Source organism: Myotis nattereri (assembly GCF_964212035.1).
Source record: "Myotis nattereri genome assembly, chromosome: 1".
Taxonomy (NCBI): domain Eukaryota; kingdom Metazoa; phylum Chordata; class Mammalia; order Chiroptera; family Vespertilionidae; genus Myotis; species Myotis nattereri.
In genome coordinates this window covers 29,262,815-29,283,573 of record NC_138075.1, presented here as the reverse complement: position 1 = coordinate 29,283,573, position 20,759 = coordinate 29,262,815, and the positions used below count along the sequence as shown (strand labels likewise).

The 20,759-nt window shown below is 39.2% G+C and overlaps 2 protein-coding genes across 5 annotated transcripts in view; one reads left to right on the top strand and one right to left on the bottom strand.

Annotated features, from left to right (window-relative positions):
• Nucleotides 1–2,398, bottom strand: part of ATP6V1D (ATPase H+ transporting V1 subunit D) — a 31,500-nt gene extending 29,102 nt beyond the window's left edge. For 2 of the 3 annotated variants that reach the window (XR_013995799.1, XM_081088162.1), the window contains exon 1: nt 1,807–2,398. Coding sequence is in view for 2 of the 3 variants with exons in the window: in XM_081088162.1 (XP_080944288.1) it covers nt 1,807–1,847 (41 nt within the window). In the remaining variant the exon portion in view is untranslated. The remainder of the gene's footprint in view (nt 1–1,806) is intronic. The other variant, XM_081088163.1, reaches the window with a different exon arrangement.
• Nucleotides 2,171–19,701, top strand: EIF2S1 (eukaryotic translation initiation factor 2 subunit alpha). 2 transcript variants are annotated; one of them, XM_081088145.1, is made up of 8 exons: nt 2,171–2,608; nt 6,711–6,952; nt 9,543–9,622; nt 10,419–10,570; nt 14,843–14,949; nt 16,026–16,123; nt 17,418–17,561; nt 18,390–19,701. In XM_081088145.1, exons 2-8 carry the CDS (start codon nt 6,712–6,714, stop codon nt 18,513–18,515), a joined length of 948 nt encoding a protein of 315 aa, XP_080944271.1. In that variant the 5' UTR covers nt 2,171–2,608; nt 6,711; the 3' UTR covers nt 18,516–19,701. The 2 variants fall into 2 exon arrangements, with proteins under 2 accessions (XP_080944271.1, XP_080944272.1); XM_081088146.1 differs by having other exon boundaries at nt 14,864–14,949; nt 18,390–19,690.
• Nucleotides 19,702–20,759: the final 1,058 nt, after the last annotated feature.

Below are 20,759 nucleotides of genomic sequence, written 5' to 3'. Positions count from 1 at the left end.
TTCGAACAATTATAAAGGCAGTGTTTATTAAAATACATTTCATTTTCAAAATTGAGTTATCAGTTGTTAAAATGTGTATACATTTTTTGGGACACCCTATACATCTCAATGGGAAAATGAAGGATTCATCATTGTAAGCCCTTTCCAGGAAATGCCCTAAAAAAGGGAGGTCAGGGATTACCAGCAGGTGTTGGCTAGATTAAACAGTAAATTCTTCTGGTGGCTCTGAGCTTTCTCAGGCAGACATTTTAATAGGGGCTGCTGTCATTTAGGAAACATAACCGTAGGCTGCTGGAAGCTATGCTAGAGTTTGGCCCTCTTCCCCACAACTCACTTGATTCCAAACAGCTACTAGAAAGCCAGTAGGTGAAAGTAAAAAAATAAACAAAAAGCCAATAATTCCTTCATTTCATTAAGAGCTGTAGCCACCCAAGCAGAGACAGGAATCTAGGTTTGGGGTTTGAAAATAGCTTTTATTTAGGAGAAAAAGGTCAGGATGAAGAAAAGCAACAGAATACTTCCAAAAAGATAGGACCACAATAAAAAAAAAAAAAAAAAAGAAAGAAAAAAAAGATCTAAATGTCAAAGCCAAAACTGACTTTCTGCTCCTCACTGAAAAAAGAAAAGGAGGAAAAGGAAAAGGAGAAGAGGGCAAATAAGAACAGTCTTTTCTTTCCACACATTGTTAGGTACATATGAGAAAACCTCAACATTTTCTTTACAGACTGGCCACTTAGGGCCATATGCTATTTCTCTTGCCAAAAACATCAGACCAAAAGAGAAAGGCTGCCCCCAACTCAGCAAATTCCAAGGCATGGGTTCATTTGAGGAACATTTTTTGCGGACTGTCTATATACTATGATAAAAGGGTAATATGCAAATAACGAAATTACTGAATGACTGGTTGCTATGACATGCACTGACCACCAGAGGGCAGACGCTCAGCGCAGGAGCTGCCCCCTGGTGGTCAGTGCGCTCCCACAGGGGGAGCTCCGCTCGGCCGCAAACTGGGCTGAAGGCGGGCGAGCACAGCGGAGGTGGAGGGAGCCTCTTCCGCCTCTGCCACAGCACAGGCTGGGCTGAGAGGACCTCCCCCTCACCCCCCACCAGTGCACGAATGTCGTGCACCGGGCCTCTACTAGACTAATACTCGAGAGCACAGGGTCCAGTGGGAACGTTATGCAAACAATTACTGTCCACTTTACAATGTGATGGGTATTATTAACATAAGTCTGAACAAGTTGCAATGGTTATTGGGCAAGAGGAGTGCCTCAGAAACTCGGGGCCACCTTCCCAGCGCAGGTGACATTTCATGGGATCCTGGAAAATGACTAAGGGGATACGATCTGGCGTCCATGCTGGGGCATTTCAATTCAACACCCAATTTGGCATATAAGTGTCTTCTATATGCTTCCCACAGCAGTAAACCTCCCTTCTCAATCCATTTATCAACCCTCGTTAGCTTGCCCACCTCCCCGCTAAACCGAGCATCGATTCACAGTTACGTAATCAAGTGCAGGTTCGATAGGGAGGGTGGAATGAATGGCTCGATTAATGAATGGGGTTAGCGGACCTTCACAAAAGCCAGCAGGCCGGGCGCCTGTTCCTATGGGCAGGGATCGCTCTGCCCAGCCAGGTTCACCCGGAGGAATGTGTGAGGGGGCCGGCAGGGAGCCTCGCCCTGCACTCACGAAGAAAGACCGGGAGAGCTCAGGATCCGCCCAGAAAATCAAGAACCTCGCTGCGGAGGAAACGAGAATCCCGCCAGGCGGTCCTGAACCTAATGACGGTCATTCTTTTACTTACATTCGCGAGGGAAAGATTTCAATTCGATCTTTGCCCGACATTCTGACGATGATTGTTCGGCTTCGGTTCCCGGTCGGGCAGTCGTGGTTGCCACAGACCCACCCACAGCGTCTTCTTCTACCGCAGTCAGGTGGTTGTGTCACTTGACCACCCCCTCGCGTTGCTAGGAGACCGTCGGGATTCGCATTCTTCACTTCCGCTTCCTGTTGGCACCCGGGGTGGCGTGGTGGGGGCGGAAGGACGTGAAGAAGACAAGGCCCGGATGTGGAGTCGCGCGCACCGCGAGATTGCCCCTCACTTCCGGCTCGCTTTCCAGCCCCTCCCGCTCCAGTGCCTGGGCGGCTGTGCTGGGCTTTCCAAGCTTGAAGCGAAAGAACAGGAGAGAAGAGTACACTCCTTTTCCGCTTGTCATCGGTGGTCACAGCGCCACCTCATGACTGACCGGAAGCCTTAAGAAAGGGTTTATTTATTAGGGACAAGGAACCGGAGTCCTACCTCTTCCCTGCGCCTTGAAGTCTACTTATCGAAAATTAGAACTATGAGAAAGCGTAATTTTCAGGTCCTCCTGTGATCTCCGTTCGTCCCTGTTCCCGGAGGACCTGGACTCTATGGTCAGTGAGGAAGAGGGGCCTCGATTCTGTTGGCGCTTGCGCGCTGCGAGGTGGTGCCGCATGCGCGGTGGGACTGAGCGAGGCGCACGCTGAGGGGATCGGCGGCGGCTGCTGAGGCGGAGCGAGTCTGATCTCTACACTTACGGAGCGCGGCCCCGGAGCCCACAATAGGCTTCACACGCATATCTCAGGTGACTGGCGCCCTGGGTCGGTTTCTCCACGACCTCACTCTGGTTGTGGCCAGTGCCTGGGTGGTCGAGGGAGGGAGGGTAGGCCCGGGCTAGCGCGTCCTGTCCGGGCGCGGGAAGTGTCTGGGCGCCGCCGCCGGCTCCGCTCGGTCTTCCCGTGTTCCCGAGGCGCCTCTGGGAGCGCAGGAACCTCGCGGAGGAGAGTGGGTTCGGTGCCCTTAAAGTGAGGGTGCCTTGAGGTGGGGCGCCTCGGGAGGACGCAGCGACACCCCAGCCCCAGGACGGCGAGCACTCGGCTCTTTCCGGGCTGGAGAATTCCGACCTTTTTGTTTTTCTCCTTTCGGTCCCAGGAAATACCACCTCTCGGTGGGAACCGGGCTGGACACCTCGAGGGCCCGGTGGGGTGGGTCACAGGGTTGACAAGAGCTGGGTTCTAAAAGGTCCATGAGACGGTTATTCATTCGATGGTTTATTTTTAGAAATTGCAGCTCGTGCTGCCTCAAAGCTCGAGATGAACATTTCTGTAGAATGAATCCCTCGAAACTACAACAAGCTTCCTGTCGGTTTGCCGTATTTCGGCACCGATGGGAACAGAATTATGGAATTAGACGCTGTGGTCTTACAGTTAAATAGAAAGGAAAATGTAAAATAAGGGAGCATTAGGGTTAGATGCGTATTCAGCCTGAGAGGTCCCTTTTTATTATTCCCCAAACGTAAGGTACTTTAATTTTCATTAAACAAGACACGGTGTTTCCTGAGGGGGTAGGTGTAACAGAGAAATCTTAGTTTTTCTCCTGATTGAAGTTGTTATTTACGGGGGGAAACTTGGACGCCGTGTCTTTGAACAGTTTGGGAATTACTTCCGCTGAAATGTCCTGCCAGTTCGTCTGATGCCAAAAGATCTCAGAGAGGCACAGCCATGTGTGTAGATCTGGTGCTTCCTTTTTCAACTGCAGGGAGGCCATTCAGAAGCTTGCTCTCCTGTAACACTCGAGCCTAATTAAAATGACACAAGCGTTGCTTCTAACACGCAACACACGTCACCTCGGTAAGGAGTGTGGGCCTCCCGTAGGCATAGTTTAAGAAAGAAGCCCTTCCTACCCTTTGACCTGGCAAAATTCCTGGCAGTGCAGAGTATTTGAAATTAGCTGTTAGTATATTCTGAACGATGGATGCTCTTTCACAAAGAACACATATGGTATTGTAGTCCTGTGACATACTGAGGTTCTGTGGGTTAAAGACACTCTATTTAATGTCCTAAGCCTTAGGACCCCCTAAGCAGGGGTCCTCAAACTTTTTAAACAGGGGACCAGTTCACTGTCCCTCAGACCGTTGGAGGGCCGGACTATAGTTTAAAAAAAAACAATGAACAAATTCCTATGCACACAGCAGTGGCAAAAACACCTGGCGGGCCGGCGGGCTGTAGTTTGAGGACCTAAGAGTTGGTTTTAGCTTGTGCTTGTACATAGTAGGTACTACAAAATGGAAATAATATGTTCTTTGCCTTTAGTGTCTTATATTTGTACTAGAGGCCTGGTGCACGAAATTTCATGCACTGGGGGTGGAGGGGTGTCCCTCAGCCTGGCCTGTGCCCTCGCCCTGCTTACTGCCCGCCTGCAGCGGAGGGGGAGCGCACTGACCACCAGGGGGCAGCTCTTGCACTGAGCGTCTGCCCCCTGATGGTCAGTGCGCATCATAGTGACGCCTCATTCTGCTGTTCCGTGGATTTGCATATTAGGGTTTTATAATATAGGATAGCACATTACACTTTCAAATGTATTTTATCTCACTTGATAACTCCCCACAAATCTGTGAGGTACATGGCCCAGACTAGAAACTACAGTTCAGTGGGAATACATTTTCCAAGCAACCGCAGCTAGTAAGATAACAAGGATTGACACCCACATCTACAACTGTTCCCAAAGTTCACTGTGCTACTTGCCTGACTTGAGGACTTATTTGAAGTTAGTGTAATAAGGAGATATGTTCAAAATCTGCCAACCGGTATGCAGGTTCTCTGTGAAATGCATTCTTTTTGTCCTTACCTGGAATCTCATGAAGAAAAGTGGGCCGAGTGACTATATAGCCTCTTCAATATACTTAAAGTAAGGATGCCTTGAGTTGGGGCGCCTCAGGAGTACACAATGACACACACCACCACCCCACCCCACCCCCCAACCTTTTTTTTTTTTTACTGTGAATGACATATCATTAGCAGTATTCCTTTATTTACACTATATATTGCAGAGACTTGAACCTCCTAAAGCTGTGGAATTTATATCTTTCTTCAGGATTCTTTTACACTATTGCCTTTGTTCTTTAACCATCAAAAGCCTTGCTTTCCCAAAATTACCAGCTTTACTATTTGAAGAAACTTGATAAGTAAATGTGGTCAGCACATGTTAAAGTTCTTAAAACTATTTCACAGATCTTCATGACATTTTATTTTGATACCCAGGTTAAAACTTTTTTCGCTCTCAAATTTTATTTGACAACAGTCCTGTTGTTATCGCCGCTACCCCGCGCCAAAAAAAAAAAAAAAAAAAAAAGAGCCCTGGTTAAAAATAAAATGACCAGCTCAGCTGTTTTGGTGTCATAGGTTCAAATTCTGACACTATCACTCGTTAGTAGTATATGACAGAACAAGTTGCTTAACCTGTGCTTCAGTTTCTTCATCTATAAAATGAAGAGAAAGTGGTACCTCAGGGAGATAGGCAGCGGCCAGATCACATAGGACCATGTAGGTAGTGGGAAGATGTATGTAAATGGGAAGGTACATGTGGGTGCAGTTAGCACTGCAGCAGAACTCTTGGTGGCCTGTGAGCTGGATGTGAATGCCCTGTCTTTAAGATCAAGTAATGGAAGCCTTATTTCCCAATTAATAAGAAAAACAGCCCTAGCCGGTTTGGCTCAATGGATAGAGCATCAGGCTGGGGACTGAAGGGTCCTGAGTTCGATTCCAGTCAAGGGCACATGCTGAGGTTGCAGACTCGATTCCCAATGGGAGGCATACAGGAGGCAACCAATCAATGATTCTCTTTCATCATTGGTGTTTCTCTCTCTCTCTCTCCCTTCCTCTCTGACATAAATAAAAGTATATTTTAGAAAGAAAGAAAAGAAGAAAAACTATGTTAGTAAATTTTTCATAGGCATTTAGGTCCTATTATTGCCTGTCTTCTGAGCTTTCACAAGAGTAAACTGGTTAAGGTTAGCAGAAAAATAATGAAAAATCATCAACTGATTAGTTTGAGAGCTTCTGTTTAAAAATATATTTCTACTCATGGTATGATTTCAGGCTTATGGGTCATAAAAGGAATGGTGCTGAAAGTAGGTTGGGTGGATCAAAGAGAATAGCTTTAAATACTTGGAGGTTAAGAGAAACTTGAATTGTATAGTAATGAAGGTCTATAAAGCTATTCTCAAGGTTGGGTATACCTATTCAACAAAAGAGAAGAATATTTGGGAGTGATGAAAAAATTAGAAACTGGAAATTATGGTAATTGTGAATTAAATTCATTGTGTTAAGAGGAAAAAATTTGGATAGGAGGGTACATGTTAGTTAAATGTAATATATTTTGTGATTAATAAACCTAATTTTTTTCTGACGTGATATTGTGATTTTGGCTATAATGAATTATAGGGTATATAATTTGACATATGGTTAGGGTTTAAGAAGATACTTCTCTTTTTATGTAGTGCATACAGTCTTAGCAGATTTGGAGAACGAATAGGTTTAGAATTTGCTGGTAGGTTTATTGATGCTTCCCATCATTTGCTTTTCTTGAAGTGGTGGTAGTAAAATAGTATTTAACTCTTGAGGTACCTTTATCCTTAGATCTCAGAGTACTTTATAGATGGTCATTAATTTTTATGAATCCTCTGAAACTGATGGCAGAGAATCACCCAAGCCTTACAAAAATGTGGAGCAGCATAAAAATTAAAGCTTGGTTCTTAGACATCATCTGTTTTCTGATACCATTTAAGAAGTTTAAAGAAGGGAGGAGACTAACAACTTCTTGCATTGGCAAAATGTGGAAAATTGACTCACATTTCTTTATTTTGACCTTAACTGAGCACTTACTTGATTCTTTTGTTTAAATTGCAGAATGCCGGGTCTGAGTTGTAGATTTTATCAACACAAATTTCCTGAAGTGGAAGATGTAGTGATGGTGAATGTAAGGTCCATTGCTGAAATGGGGGCTTACGTCAGCCTTCTGGAATATAACAATATTGAAGGCATGATTCTTCTTAGTGAGTTGTCCAGAAGGCGTATTCGTTCTATAAACAAACTCATCCGAATTGGCAGGAATGAATGTGTGGTTGTCATTAGAGTGGACAAAGAAAAAGGTAAGTGAAAAGAATATCTAAAATACAGGGTGGGGTAAAAGTAGGTTTATGGTTGTGACTATGCAACAGAATTTATACTTGTATTAACTATTGTATTATTTTCCATACAAACAACTACCCCTACATTTGCCCCACTCTGTATAACTTTCAGATTTAAAATGGTTTATTATAAAATATATTTTTTTGTAAATTGCCTACTGCAGTAAAAAAACAAAATACCTCCTTTTATAAATTCTTTTACATACAAAGTTGTTAGAGAAGGATGCCAGTTAACCATCTAAGCAAGATCTCTTAAGTTAGTGGTTTAATTAGTACATCCCAAGGCTCATTTTTATGGGTCAAATAACTTGAATTTTATTCCCAGAGGAATTTTCCATTTAACTTTTTTGGACCATGGTACATAAACAGTTTATAAGTTTTAAATTGCACACCATTCTAAATAGTCTGGTGAAATCTCGAGCCATCCTGCCCAGGTATGAATCACCCCTTTGTCCAGCGTGTTCATGCTGTGTACACTACCTGGCCATTAATTACTTAGTAGCCATCTCAGTTATCAGATTGCCTGTCAAGGTATTGCAGTGCTTGTATTGAAGTAACCATTATTTTACTTAATAATGGGCCCAAAATATGTATAACTTTCTTTGGATGTGCCAAAGAAAAGCCATTAAACGCATCCTTTAACCCCTAGAGTGCCGGGGAGCGCGATTGCGCTCCTCCTGTCCTTCGCCAAAAGTGCCGGGAGTGCTATCGCGCTCCTCCTGCAGTGTCACTATTAGATGCTAGTAGTTCACTCTTTATGTGGGAAAAAAAATTTAAAAACCTTAACTCAGAATGCCTTGGCAATTTTAGCATAGTTCCTAGGATATTGGTTGGTACTCAAAGGGTTTTAAATAAGAAGCTATATATGTATAGGGGGGAAATAGTATATATAAATATATATATATGGTTTGATATTTGCAATTTCAGGCATCCACTGGGGGTCTTGAAATATATCTCCTGTGGATAACAGGGGACTGTTATATTCCTTAAACTTTAGTAAGTCTTCATAGCACTGCCCCAGAATGACCTAGAATGGTGTCTTATCTTGTATTTTGTTTTTATTATATAAAATATAACAAGAAGGAATCAAATTCCCACCTGCAATCAGAAATATATTTTATTTTCATATACAATAGACATGTAAAAATAATTTCCATAGCTGCATTGCTTGTACAGTATTCATTAAAAACAGGAAATAATAAAAATCATAGTGAAATAAATCATGACACTTCTGATATGGAAAGGTGACCAAGGTAAGATAAACAAAAACAAAAAAAAGCAACGCGCAGATGATCCTATGGAGGGGATCCATTAAGGATACTGAAAGATTAGTTCCTATTGGACAAACCGGTAAAAATAACAGCTATAAACCCTGAATAAATATTAAAAACAACTACCTAAAGACAATGGTAACAAAAGCAGACTGGAACTGAAGGAAGAAAGGAATTGCACTGGATAAGTTTTGCAGCTTTTTGTCTGAACGCATCACAGATAGCGTCAAGCAGGACCGCTAAAATTCTAGTGGAAACCTACAGTCTTAATGGCTTGAGAGCCAGAAGTGACAGTTCTGGAAAACCACGGCAGATGGGAAATAGTTATAGAGATCAGAGAAAGGAGAGATACAGGGAGAACCCCTAAATTTATATGTAAGTTCTGCTCAAATCCTGGCTGACCTCTGAACTACAGGGTGGATTGCAAGCAATCTAATAGGGCATACTCTAAACAGATGTCAATTGCTTTCCACCTGGGGAGACAGCTTACAGTTCTGAATACAAACAAATTAACTGCCTACTAAAACAAAATCAGTATTCTTAAGGGGAACATAAAGGAATTCAGAGTCTGTCACATTCACAATATTTAGGATACAGTCCAAAGTTGCCAAACAGGAAAATATGACCCATATAGAAGAGAAAGCAATCAGTGGAGACTGACCTAAAAATAACCCTTATGTTGGAATTAGCAGATAAGGATTTTAAAGCAGATATTATAACTGCTCAAGGATATTAGGAAAATATGCTTGTGATGAAGAAAATGCAGTCTTTAGAGAAATTAGAAACCCTCACACAAAAAAACTAAACAAATCCTACAAATCAAAAGTGTAATATTTAAAAAATTAACTGGATGGACTAACAGATTAAAGATGGCAGGAGGCTCTTGAAGATAGTAAAACTTGAAGAGAGTTCATTTAAAAAGAACCAGTATGACAAGCTGAGGCCTTGCAACGTACAGTCCGAGACAACCTGGAATTTCAGAACCCCTCCAGTATGATCAAAGTACTAATGCCAGATTGTATAGGGGGAGTGGGAGGGAAGCATACAGAATAGACAAATAGAAAATCTTTTGACTAGCTTTAATTTGATCATTGAAAATTATTGGTTCCTTCCAATGAGGTAATAGAGAATATACAATTACATGATAATCTAAATGCATTTCTGAAAACAAAATTTATCAGGATTTTAGTGGGGAGTAAGTGTAGTATACCAACCAAACAACTGGTTGTGGTATGCTGGCACCTGGACAGAGATAATCATTTTCAATTTTTTTCATGCAGGTTACATTGATTTGTCAAAAAGAAGAGTTTCTCCAGAAGAAGCAATCAAATGTGAAGATAAATTCACCAAATCTAAAACTGTAAGTAGATTTTTTTAGTCAAAGTAATCCACTATTTGTGCTTAATAATCAGCAGGTCATTTCCTGGCAAAAAAACAAAACCTACATTTTCTGTAACTATATTTTCATTTCCAGTTGTGTGTTACATAGAAAAATGATATAAGATTTAATTTCAAAAGAGTATGACTGCAGTGTTTTTATCTCATGGTGTTACTATCCCAAAGTATGATCTAATATTCTCAAAACAGTACTGAATGTTTTTAAGCTACTTTAGGAATAAATTAACTATGGGTGATCTCTTTTTATTTGGCTTGTCATAACATGTAGTTGACTTTGGTCCCTATTCTGGAATAAGGGTCACAGAGACAACTGTTCTATGTTAAGAATGAGCAAGGGTTTGTAAAATGTTTGTGAATCTAAGAAACATAATGTTTTTCATTTATAGTATTGCATTTGTATTTGTTTGATCTATGTAAGAGCTCTGTGCAGTAAAAAGAAGAGATACTATCTCCTTTTCCAGAGGAGGAAACAAACTCAGAGAGGTTAATTTCTCAGAGTCAAGATGTAATCTGAGTGTTAACGGTGCTAAATTCTATTTCTACTTGTTATACCCAGTTGAGTTTATTATTATGGGAAAGCAAATATTTCTCTATGGAAAAGAATTTGTTGTATGGCGATCCTTTGTTGTTAAGCAATTATTGTAGTCACATTAACCAAAGGTTTGTTTTTATATGCTATCTAGTAAAGTATAAAAATACCTATTTTTTTAATAGATCTCTTACTCTTTGAATTGTTGAGCCCTTCATTTTGTTTCTAGGTTTACAGCATTCTTCGTCATGTTGCTGAGGTGTTAGAGTACACCAAGGATGAGCAGCTGGAAAGCCTGTTCCAGAGGACTGCTTGGGTCTTTGATGACAAGTACAAGAGACCCGGATATGGAGCCTATGATGCATTTAAGCATGCAGTCTCGTAAGAACATCTTTTTGACTCTCCTCCTACCTTCATATCACAGCTGCTGGGTCTAGCATGCAAGTTGAGAGCTTGACATGTAATAGTAGAAATTTACATTAAAATGTTTCAGTATAAAAGGCCCATCATATGAGCCAATCCTGTATAGCCAAGCCTATGTAATTTCTTTTTTTATCCATTTGAGAGAGAAACATCGATTTGTTGTTCCACTTACTTAAGCATTCATTGGTTGCTTTTTGTGAATGCTCTGACTGAGGATCGAACCTACAACCTTGGCATATTGGGATGACACTCTAACCAACTGAGCTACCAGGCCAGGACTTAGAATTTCTTATATTAGTTATATAGTTTCATAAACCATATGCTTTCATCCCATGCTACTCCCTTACCTATTTCCTTCTCTTGTTTTTTTATTGTCCTAGGTAACTTCAGGGCCAATGTAGATGTCTCATCTAAAACTAAAACCTCTTGTTTTCTTTCCTCACAACTCCTTAGACCTTCAGCCCATGCGACTTTAGCCAGTCTTCCATGTGGCTTCACTCTGTATCTACTATCACCAGGGTTTGCTCTGCCTCTAGAACCTTTAATTCACACGTTCTGTATTTTTCCACAGCCCCTGTCTTTCCAGCTCCCACATAGTCCTAGTCTGTGTCCTCTTAATTCTTATGCCAGGCTCTGATTCCAAACCTTTTTTTTCTCTCTGTCTTTTCACGCCTTGCCTTCTCTTTCTTATTCAACATAGCTACACCATGGTCCATCATTTCAAGAACTTTCTTGCCAATAATCATGAGCTTTTGCCCTGTTTTTCCTTCTTGTTACATCCAGTCTTGAATCAATGCTCCTGCCTTCTCTGCACTGTAGACCACTAGGTGCTGACAGGAAAAACCTGCAGCAGTCTTGCCGGTTGGTCCCTGCATGTTCATGGTGTCAACCTCAGCTGGGCCTACACTGCTGCCCCACGTTCTCTGCTCCTGGGTAGTTCTTCCTCGCATTCTTCGAGTGGCTATTGTAGAGCTTCCTCAGATACCCACTCCTTCCTCCTTCCCTCACTCTCACCTGGTGCACTCCTACCTATTTTATAAAGAAAATAGAAGCCATTGCACAGCTTCTCCTCTGTTTCTTTACACTACCTCAGCAAACTTATCTTCATCCCACCTGTCATTACTCCTTCCTGAGCTCCTGTCACACTGGAATTCCTATCCTTCCTGCTCTCAAACTAATCTTACCACCGATGCCCAGCTACTGCTCAGGGACCTTTTCCCATCTGTTATTCCGTCTCTTGTCCTCAGTCTTTCCCTTAATTGTTTTTGCTCCAGCAGCATAAAAATATGTTCTGACTTCTCCCATTTACACTAAAAAAAAAAACAGATTCTGTCTACTTTCTCCTGAGCAAGCACTGTGTCCTCTCCTTTTAACAGCCAGACTCCAGTTCTGTCAAAATCTGCATTTCCCACTCTTTCCTAAATGTTAATGCTCCACAAGCTGAGGTTACTTTCCTAACCTTTGTGCTGCCAAGAGGCAGTGGTTCTCTCAGCCCTCAGAATGGCTGTGCGGGGCCTGGGACTGTTAGAGCCTGTGGCAAGCTGACTCATTGGTTCTCTAAATCCTTTCCGGTTTACCCCCACATGTGACTTTTTTTCCATATCATGTTGTTGGGGAGGTGAGAATAGTAATAATTATAATCGCTAATATGTATATAATTCACACAATAATTTATGGTATAAGTTCTCTTAATCCTTATCTTATTGATGAGGAAATGGAAGCAGAGAGTCAGTAGTTTGTCCAAGTTCACACAGCATATGGTAGAGCCAGGATTTAAACCCAAGCATTCTGGCTCTATCCAGAGTTTATGCTATTACCATTAAAGCACTGCTTTATATTTTTGTCCTTGCTGGCTTCAGTCCTGCATTCCTCAGTCATTACATTTCTTAACTTGGCTTGCTGTCATCATCTGGCCCCAGCTTACCTCTTTAGCTTCCATCTCCAGCGTTCTCTCCATTACTGCTCACCTGTGGCATATATTATTCCCTTCCCCTTAACAGTCTTTTCTTGTGTCATCAGTCATGTAGTGACTACTTAGATTTAAGTAATACTAATTCTTTGCCACATGTGCTTCATATTTAAAAAAATAAAATGTCTGAGATAATTGGGAATAATGGTTTACCCTTCCCAATCCATTCCTCTCACTCATCAGTGGTAACCACTATCTGAAATTAGATACTTTAAAATTTATTCAGAAAGTACATTTTTAAATTTTATTCTATCACTTTATCTTTCTGTACCTTGAATTTTTACTCATAAGGCTGCTTTTGAACAGGATTTCTCCAAATTGATAGATGTATGCCTGCTTCAAGTTAATTTCTTTTCAAAACAATACAGATTTATTTTCTTAAATTTATGGAGGTCAGAATTCTGAAGTGGGTCTCTCACTGTGTTAAAACCATGGTGTTGACAGGGCTGTGTTCCTTCTGGCAGCCTTAGGGGAAAATTCATTTCCACACCGTTTCCAAAATCAACCAATCAACATCTCTCTCTTTTTCTCTTTCATTGTCACGTCACCTCCCTCTTATATGGAACTTTGTGATTACATTGGGCCCATTCATATCATTCAGAATAATCTCTGTATCTCAAAATTCTTAATATACTAGTAATCACATCTGTCAAGTCTCTTTTATTATGTAAGATAACATATCCTTATGTTTTGGGGATTAAGACATGGATATTTTTCGGGGACTGTTAATCTGCCTACCACAGCCATAACTGATTTCTTCTGTAGCCATTGGAAACATTCTTCCTACTTTGTACCATAAAAGGGCTTTTTTTTTAACTTTATTTTTATTATTGACACTATTATAGATGCCCCATTTCCCTCCCTTTGCCCACCCCCACCAGTCATGTTCTATGTCTGATCCCTTCACTTCCTTTCATTTTAATTTCTCTGTAGTATTTTATTATGAGAATGTTTTGTCTGTTCTTCTATTAAGAGATACTTAGGTAAACCCACTCCTCTCTCCCCCCCGCCTTTTTTTTTTCAAAACAATGTGTTAAAACCAAGGTGTTGACGGGGCTGTGTTCCTTCTGGCAGCCTTAGTGGCTGTGATGAATACTGATGTATGTCTCTGTGTGTACACGTTTGGGTATTCTAAGATACATACCTAGGATAGGAATAGAATTGTTTGCATCTTTAAATTTACTTATTTTTGCCAAAATACTCTCTAAATTGGTTCTTTATTTATATTCCCTCTAGCGATTGTATGAGCATCCCTGTTTCTCTTTATCCTCACCAACATTTGGTGTGTGTCTCAAATTTTTTTTTTCCTTTTGCCAAACTGATGGATGTACAATAATATCTTGTCATGATTTGCATTCTCTTGGTTGTTGGTGAACTTAACACTTTTTCATGTTTATTGACCATTTATGTTTCTTCTATGAAACATCTGTTTATCTCATTTGTCCATTTTCTGTTGCTTTGTCTTTTTTTGCTCTGTAGGCAGTATTAGTTGAATGAAAGTTTCCTCCACCCAAATTCCTTTGCCTTTCATTCCTTAACCTATGCTTTTTAAGCCTTGTGCTTGCTCATGCCATTTCTTTTTTAATATACCTTTCTTAAAATAGTTCTGCCTTTGCTTATTCGAATCCTATCATTCTTTTAGTTGTTTTATTTTTTTCATTTGTCATTTGTTCAGCAACCATATTATTAACTTAAGATCCTGGTTCCTGTCTTGTGGAACTTAGGAAGGTCAGGAAAAATTCTACTTTATCCATGAAGACCCTTGCTGACCCACTTACTGGAAATAATTCCTAGGGGTATAGTTTTATTTTTTTAAATGTTTCCATGTTTTCTTTTCCAGTTAGATTGTAAGCTTTTTGAAGCAGGGAATGCTAATTACACAGAAGTGCTTAAGTATAGTGGGATACCAGGGAGACATTTTAAATTGCTTGCTTTAGCCTGATCTCTACAATTTTTCCTTTAATAATGATCAATTGGATGTTTTCTATTTTTCACGTATTGCTAAATGCTGCATTGTTTCCTTTAATACCACAATCCAGTGAGGTGCACTGTTTTTGTCCTCATTTTACACATTTGGAAACTGATGTATGGAAAGGCCAAAGAAACATAGTTATCAAACAGCAAAGCTAAGATTTGAACTCTAATTCTAACACTAAAGTCTATGCTCTTACACATTATTCTGCGGTATTGTTTGGTATTGCAAGTATCAGTAAAGTAACCTTGACCTTTTGTTGGTTTTTTTGTTTTGTTTTTTTAATCAGAGACCCATCTATTTTGGATAGTTTAGATTTGAATGAAGATGAACGGGAAGTACTCATTAACAATATTAATAGGCGTTTGACCCCACAGGCTGTCAAAATTCGAGCAGGTAAATGATTTTTTAAATGATGTTAAAAGGTTTATCATGTATCAAAAAGTTGTCAATGAGCCTTCCAAAGAATATGTTACTATATCAACATCTATAAATTTTTCTAAATGTGTTTTTCATATGAAAATTTAAGAACTTAAATATTTTGCTGAAGGTATATATTACACAAGTTACCCCCCCCCACCCCCACTTTTTTTAAGGGGGTGGTTATTTTATTTTAGTGTATACTTTAAAATAGTCTTTAAAATAGTCTAACAGTACAAATATCTTCCAACGTCTCTGGATTACCACTGTTAATAGTTTGGAATATATTCTTTCATTTTTCCTGTACTCATATGCTGTATAGGAATATATGCTGTTTACATTCAGATAGGACTTACTTTTGTTATTACAAAGATGAGGTCATACCATGCAAAGTTTTCTCCAACTAATTTTTCCCACTTGGTGTATCATGGTTGCCCTTCCATGTAGAGCATAGGAATCTTTTTCATTCTTTTCCATGGCTAGGTAATAGTCTATAGAGTGGTTAACGTAACCAGTCCCCTCTTAAAGAACATTTAGGTTGTGCCAATTTTTTTATTAGACAAAACACTATAAGTTTAACATTCTTACACATATACACTTACCCATTCCTGTAAGCGTTCTGTAAGGCAGATTCCTAAAAGTAGAATTGCTGAGTCAAAGTATATACAATTTCTAAACTGTTCTTAACAATTTGCAATTATTGTTTCATTCAGTATTAAAACACTTCTCTCTATTCTACAAATAAGAAACTGAGGTACAGAAAAGTTGGAATTGTGATTTTTAACCCAGGCATAGCCAGAATTGAAGGTGTTTGTTAAATGTGCCTGTCTTATAGTTTCATCATTCAAGAGCTTGATGTGAATGAGAGGATATAATTTCAGATAGTTTTAATTATGAAAATTAGTAGCTGGGATTGGTTTCTAATTGAAAGGATGATGAAAGCTTTCACAGGTGTTTGAATACTTATATATCTTCACATCTCTGATTTCTTTTATGCCTCTAAATATTTTTTTCATTGTTTTGGTATAAGCTTTTGAATTTTATAATTTTAGATATTGAAGTGGCTTGTTATGGTTATGAAGGCATCGATGCCGTAAAAGAAGCCCTGCGAGCAGGTTTGAATTGTTCTACAGAAACCATGCCCATCAAGGTGAGCAGTCAGTTTTCTCCCTCCCTGCTGAAATATCCACCTAGGCCAGTGGTTGGCAAAGTCATTAGTCAACAGAGCCAAATATCAACAGGACAACGATTGAAATTTCTTTTGAGAGCCAAATTTTTTAAACTTAAACTATATAGGTAGGTATATTGTTATTAACTTAATTAGGGTACTCCTAAGCTGGTCTTTGCTAAAAACGTCCTCAGTCTGATTGAGGTACGTTTGCTGAGGTTGACCCCTTCCACCTCTCCCATCCACACTCGTCTTGTATACTTGTTTCGCCCAGGCTGAAAACCAGCTCTGTGCATGGACCACGAAGTTTCAATCGCACTGTACGTGTGCGCCCGCACGTGGTATTTTGTGGAAGAGCCACACTCAAGGGGCCAAAGAGCCACATGTGGCTCGCGAGCCAAGGTTTGCCAACCACTGACCTAAGCCAAATCAGATTTTTTATGATCATGTTTCATAACAAGTGTTGTGAAAAGTGATTCTTGGTGATAGTTCCAGGGGGTATTTACGATTAATTGTGTATAGGCTTTTTGTTGTAGCTACTGTTACTGTCACAGTGGATAGAGATTCCTATTGGTATTTAGTGCAGAGGGCTCCTTTACAATAAAACATTATGCCCTGGCTGAAGTGGCTCAGTTGGTTGAGCATCGTCCCATGCACCAAGAAGTCATTGGTTCAATTCCCTGTCAGGGCACATGCCCAGGTTTGAAAGCTCGATCCCCAGTAGTGGGTGTACAGGAGGCAGCAGTCGATTGATGATTCTCTCCCTCTTTTCTCTCTCTAAAATCAATAAAAACTTTTTTTTTAAGTTGTACCCATAATGCTCATAGAATCTTGAAACGGGCAACATATTCTCATTCACACGCAATTTTTAGGAGGTTTGCTCTGAATCTTTTGTTAGCAATAAAATTAACTGAATTGTTGTTATTTAGAATCTCTTAGAAGAATTTCTTCTATTTAGTTTGGAACCAAATTAGAATTTCTGTTTGTTTTAGAGACAAATTATCCATTTTGCTGGCAATGGCTATAGTTAGTTTAACCTCCAAAGACACCAGAAATCATCATTTTTTGTATTCAGTATTGCAGATTTAATTAGATCACTGTATCAGCTTTTGCTACCTTAACAGGCTACCCCAAATTGCTAACTATAAAATTGGTAGTTAAGTTTTGAGAATTAAGATTTGTTAAGGCAGCAGATTAGTAAAACAATTCTCGAACACCCTGATAGTTGTGTGTTCTATAGATATACTCACAGGTGAATTTTTATCTTCTTCCTTAGATTAATCTCATAGCTCCTCCTCGGTATGTAATGACTACAACTACCCTGGAGAGGACAGAAGGCCTCTCTGTCCTCAATCAGGCTATGGCTGTTATAAAAGAAAAGATTGAGGAAAAGAGGGGTGTCTTCAATGTTCAAATGGAGGTAAGAGTAAGAGTGATTTTGCCTTGTTCTTAAAGGTTTTAATAAATTTAAAACTTCTAAATAACTTGCATTCTAAAATCTTTAAAAAATGAGTACATTTACGATTACAACTCTGCTAAGCATAAAATAATTATTGACTCAGAGGATTACTAAAAGGGCTTTTTATAAGTAAATAACTATCATGGGATATTTATTGAGAACTATGGTCACCGGTGTTGTTAGGTGTCCTGTTGTCACCCACCCAGCCAAGGGAAAAAAATAGATGATGAAAATTAGTGGTTGATTATTGTCAGAACTTAATGTGAAACACTGAAATTTGATCTCAGAATTAGAAATAAGATAATTGCCTTTATTTCCCTCATCTCAACAGGAATAAAACCTAATTTTCTTATGTATATACAAAAATATTTAACACATTATATATATACACACACGATAATAAGTCTTCTCTGCAACAGAACAGTAAATTTATTTTGAACCTAGAAGGTGCATTTTTATAGGACGTCTTTTGGGTTTGAAAGATATAGCCACTGAGATTATTTTCATATATTTTCAGTTTTAGCTTGTAAAAATAACAGAAAATAGTACTTTGTTTTAATACACACATATTTCTTTTTTCTGTACTGTTTTATACTCATAAGTTTCTTCCATTATTGAGCTAATGGAATTTATTAGTGATGTGTCAGCACTCAGAAATGAATAGATATGGCATCAGGGTTGTTAAGAAAAGTGTCTTTAAGAGTTAATATGAGGCAGTGATAGTATTGAAATTCAATTTTGTGTACTATTTGACTACTTCATTTTGAAATTATGCCTCTGCTTCCACAGCCCAAAGTGGTCACAGATACAGATGAAACCGAGCTTGCAAGGCAGCTGGAGAGGCTTGAGAGAGAAAATGCAGAAGTGGATGGAGATGATGATGCAGAAGAAATGGAAGCCAAAGCTGAAGATTAACTTTTGGGAAACAAAGTCCAATTTAAGGATCACAAAACAGCCCTTCCTGGCTATAAAACCTAGACTTAAAAGTTTTCCAGTATTGAAAACTTCACAGCTGAATATTTTTTATTTCCAAGTATTTAAATGTTCTAACAGACCAAAACGTGAAATGTCCTAAAATGCCGGCTGTTTTCACACAGTAGCTCCATCACATTGAGCATTTTTTAAGGGAGTGACCCAATTTCACTAGAGACAGATCTCTAAGCTAAGAACAGTCAAAATTGGGTTTTCCATTTCTGATGTCCCTAGATTGACACCTGTTTGTAGTTCAGTGCCTCTGTGTAATTTATCAGGGGTACCCAAAGCAAATGGCCCCAACCTTTCTATATAAATGTATCAAGCAAACATTAAATAAATTTCTGGGATATTTAACTATAGGCTTCTTCCTTCTTGTCACCAGTTAAAACCATTATGATTAGACCCTAATTCTATTCATTTTAGTCTAGATGTAGAAATATAAAGGCAGGTGTTCAAAGGATCTATACAACAAGGAGGGCTTAGAGAAAATAATTTGAACCACAGTGAAAGTTAATTCTTAAGGGGGAAAGCCTTAAAATGCAATTAAAGAATTACATTGGTTGTGTGCCTTTTACGTCTTTGAGACTGATGAAATATATGTGGGGGAATTTCACACTGGTCCTGGTTGGTGTACTAAGCTGTGTGCCTGAGTTTGTAATTCAAAGTGGTATGGTTGGTTTTATTTTGTTTTTTTAAGATGCTGCTGCTTTAGTTATTTTGAGTCTCATCGCCCAACTTGAGATTTTTTCCCCTCATTAAAATATTCACTAGGTGTCATCTAGAGAGCTTCAGTTTTCTTTATAACAGAATAGGGATCTGTTTGAACACAGTTACCATGATTTTTCTGTTTCCATTTTTATCTTTAAAAACTAGTTATTTTAAAGGTATATAAATTTAAAGGTAAATAAATTCATTCATAGAAAACACATGGTTTGAAGTTACACCTACAATAGTCTTGAGTTACTTAGATCTTTGTAGATTTAATCTCCGTGTAGTTGAGGTACTAGATATATTAATTTTATTAAATTATTCTGACAAATAGCCATTTAAATACTTAGAAAATGAAACTGTATCCACCATCAATCCAGGACTAGATTCAATATTAAAGGGACTGGAAAATAGTGTTGATGAGACTGTTTGTGCCATATGTGAAGTTGTCCCAATCCAAAGGCTGACTTCATACAGCCATCTCCACAGGGGAGCCATGGTTGCTAGCTAGCACACCATACTGGGAATATTTAGAGGAAAATCAGGATATATTCAAAATTAGCACATAATTTTCACTTTGGTCTTTTTGAGGAGTCAAAAAAGTCTGTAAAGCTCACAGCAGATGTCATCAAAATATAGCAGGTGCTCCTTAAATGTTTGCTATCAACAGAGAATTGGATTTTTGTTTACTGAATATTTTTATACTTCAAAAACTAATGAGAAATGCTGGTAGCCTTCATGGTGAATGAATTTATCCATGCAGGCCTTTTGTTCAGTTCCACAATAGTTGCAAATTCATGACCCTTGCCAGAGAAAAGATTGATACCTCAGTGATAGAACTAACTAAACTTAAAGCATACATATACCTTGCTGACCTAAAAGTATCACTTTTAAAGGACACGATAACACACCCAGCTCCAGATAACTGAAGCAACAGATTTTCAAAGGCAAGTGACCAGTTTATCCAAATCTTGGATCTCCCCCTAAAAAACCTCTTCATTAAAATTGGACAACTTCATCTACTTCCTGTTCTGCTTTGGACTGAGGTCAAGTGGTTATCAACTCAAAATTGAACCTTAGCAACAGCTTGGTTCTTAATGCATAATTAATTGATAATAGCTGACAACATTCAAACCATTTTTTATCTTTTAAACCAAAACAAGACAAACCAATACTTTGGATAATTCTAAGTGGGAACCTACAGAGACATGCCAAACACTACATTGTGCTTAGCGATACAGTTATTACTCAGCTGGTAGACTTTCAAACATTCTCGATTTAGCTACTTTGACATCAAAAACAGTTGAGTTCAAATGGTTCGGGATTTAAAAAATTAAAATTAACATACTAGTACCTTGATAAGGGTTCCGATTTGCCTCAAGGTGATGGTCACCTATTTTAAATGCGTGAGCCCTCTGCCCTACACAGTGCGGTGCAGTTGTACCAGTTTAGAGAAGAAGCCATCAAACCAAATAG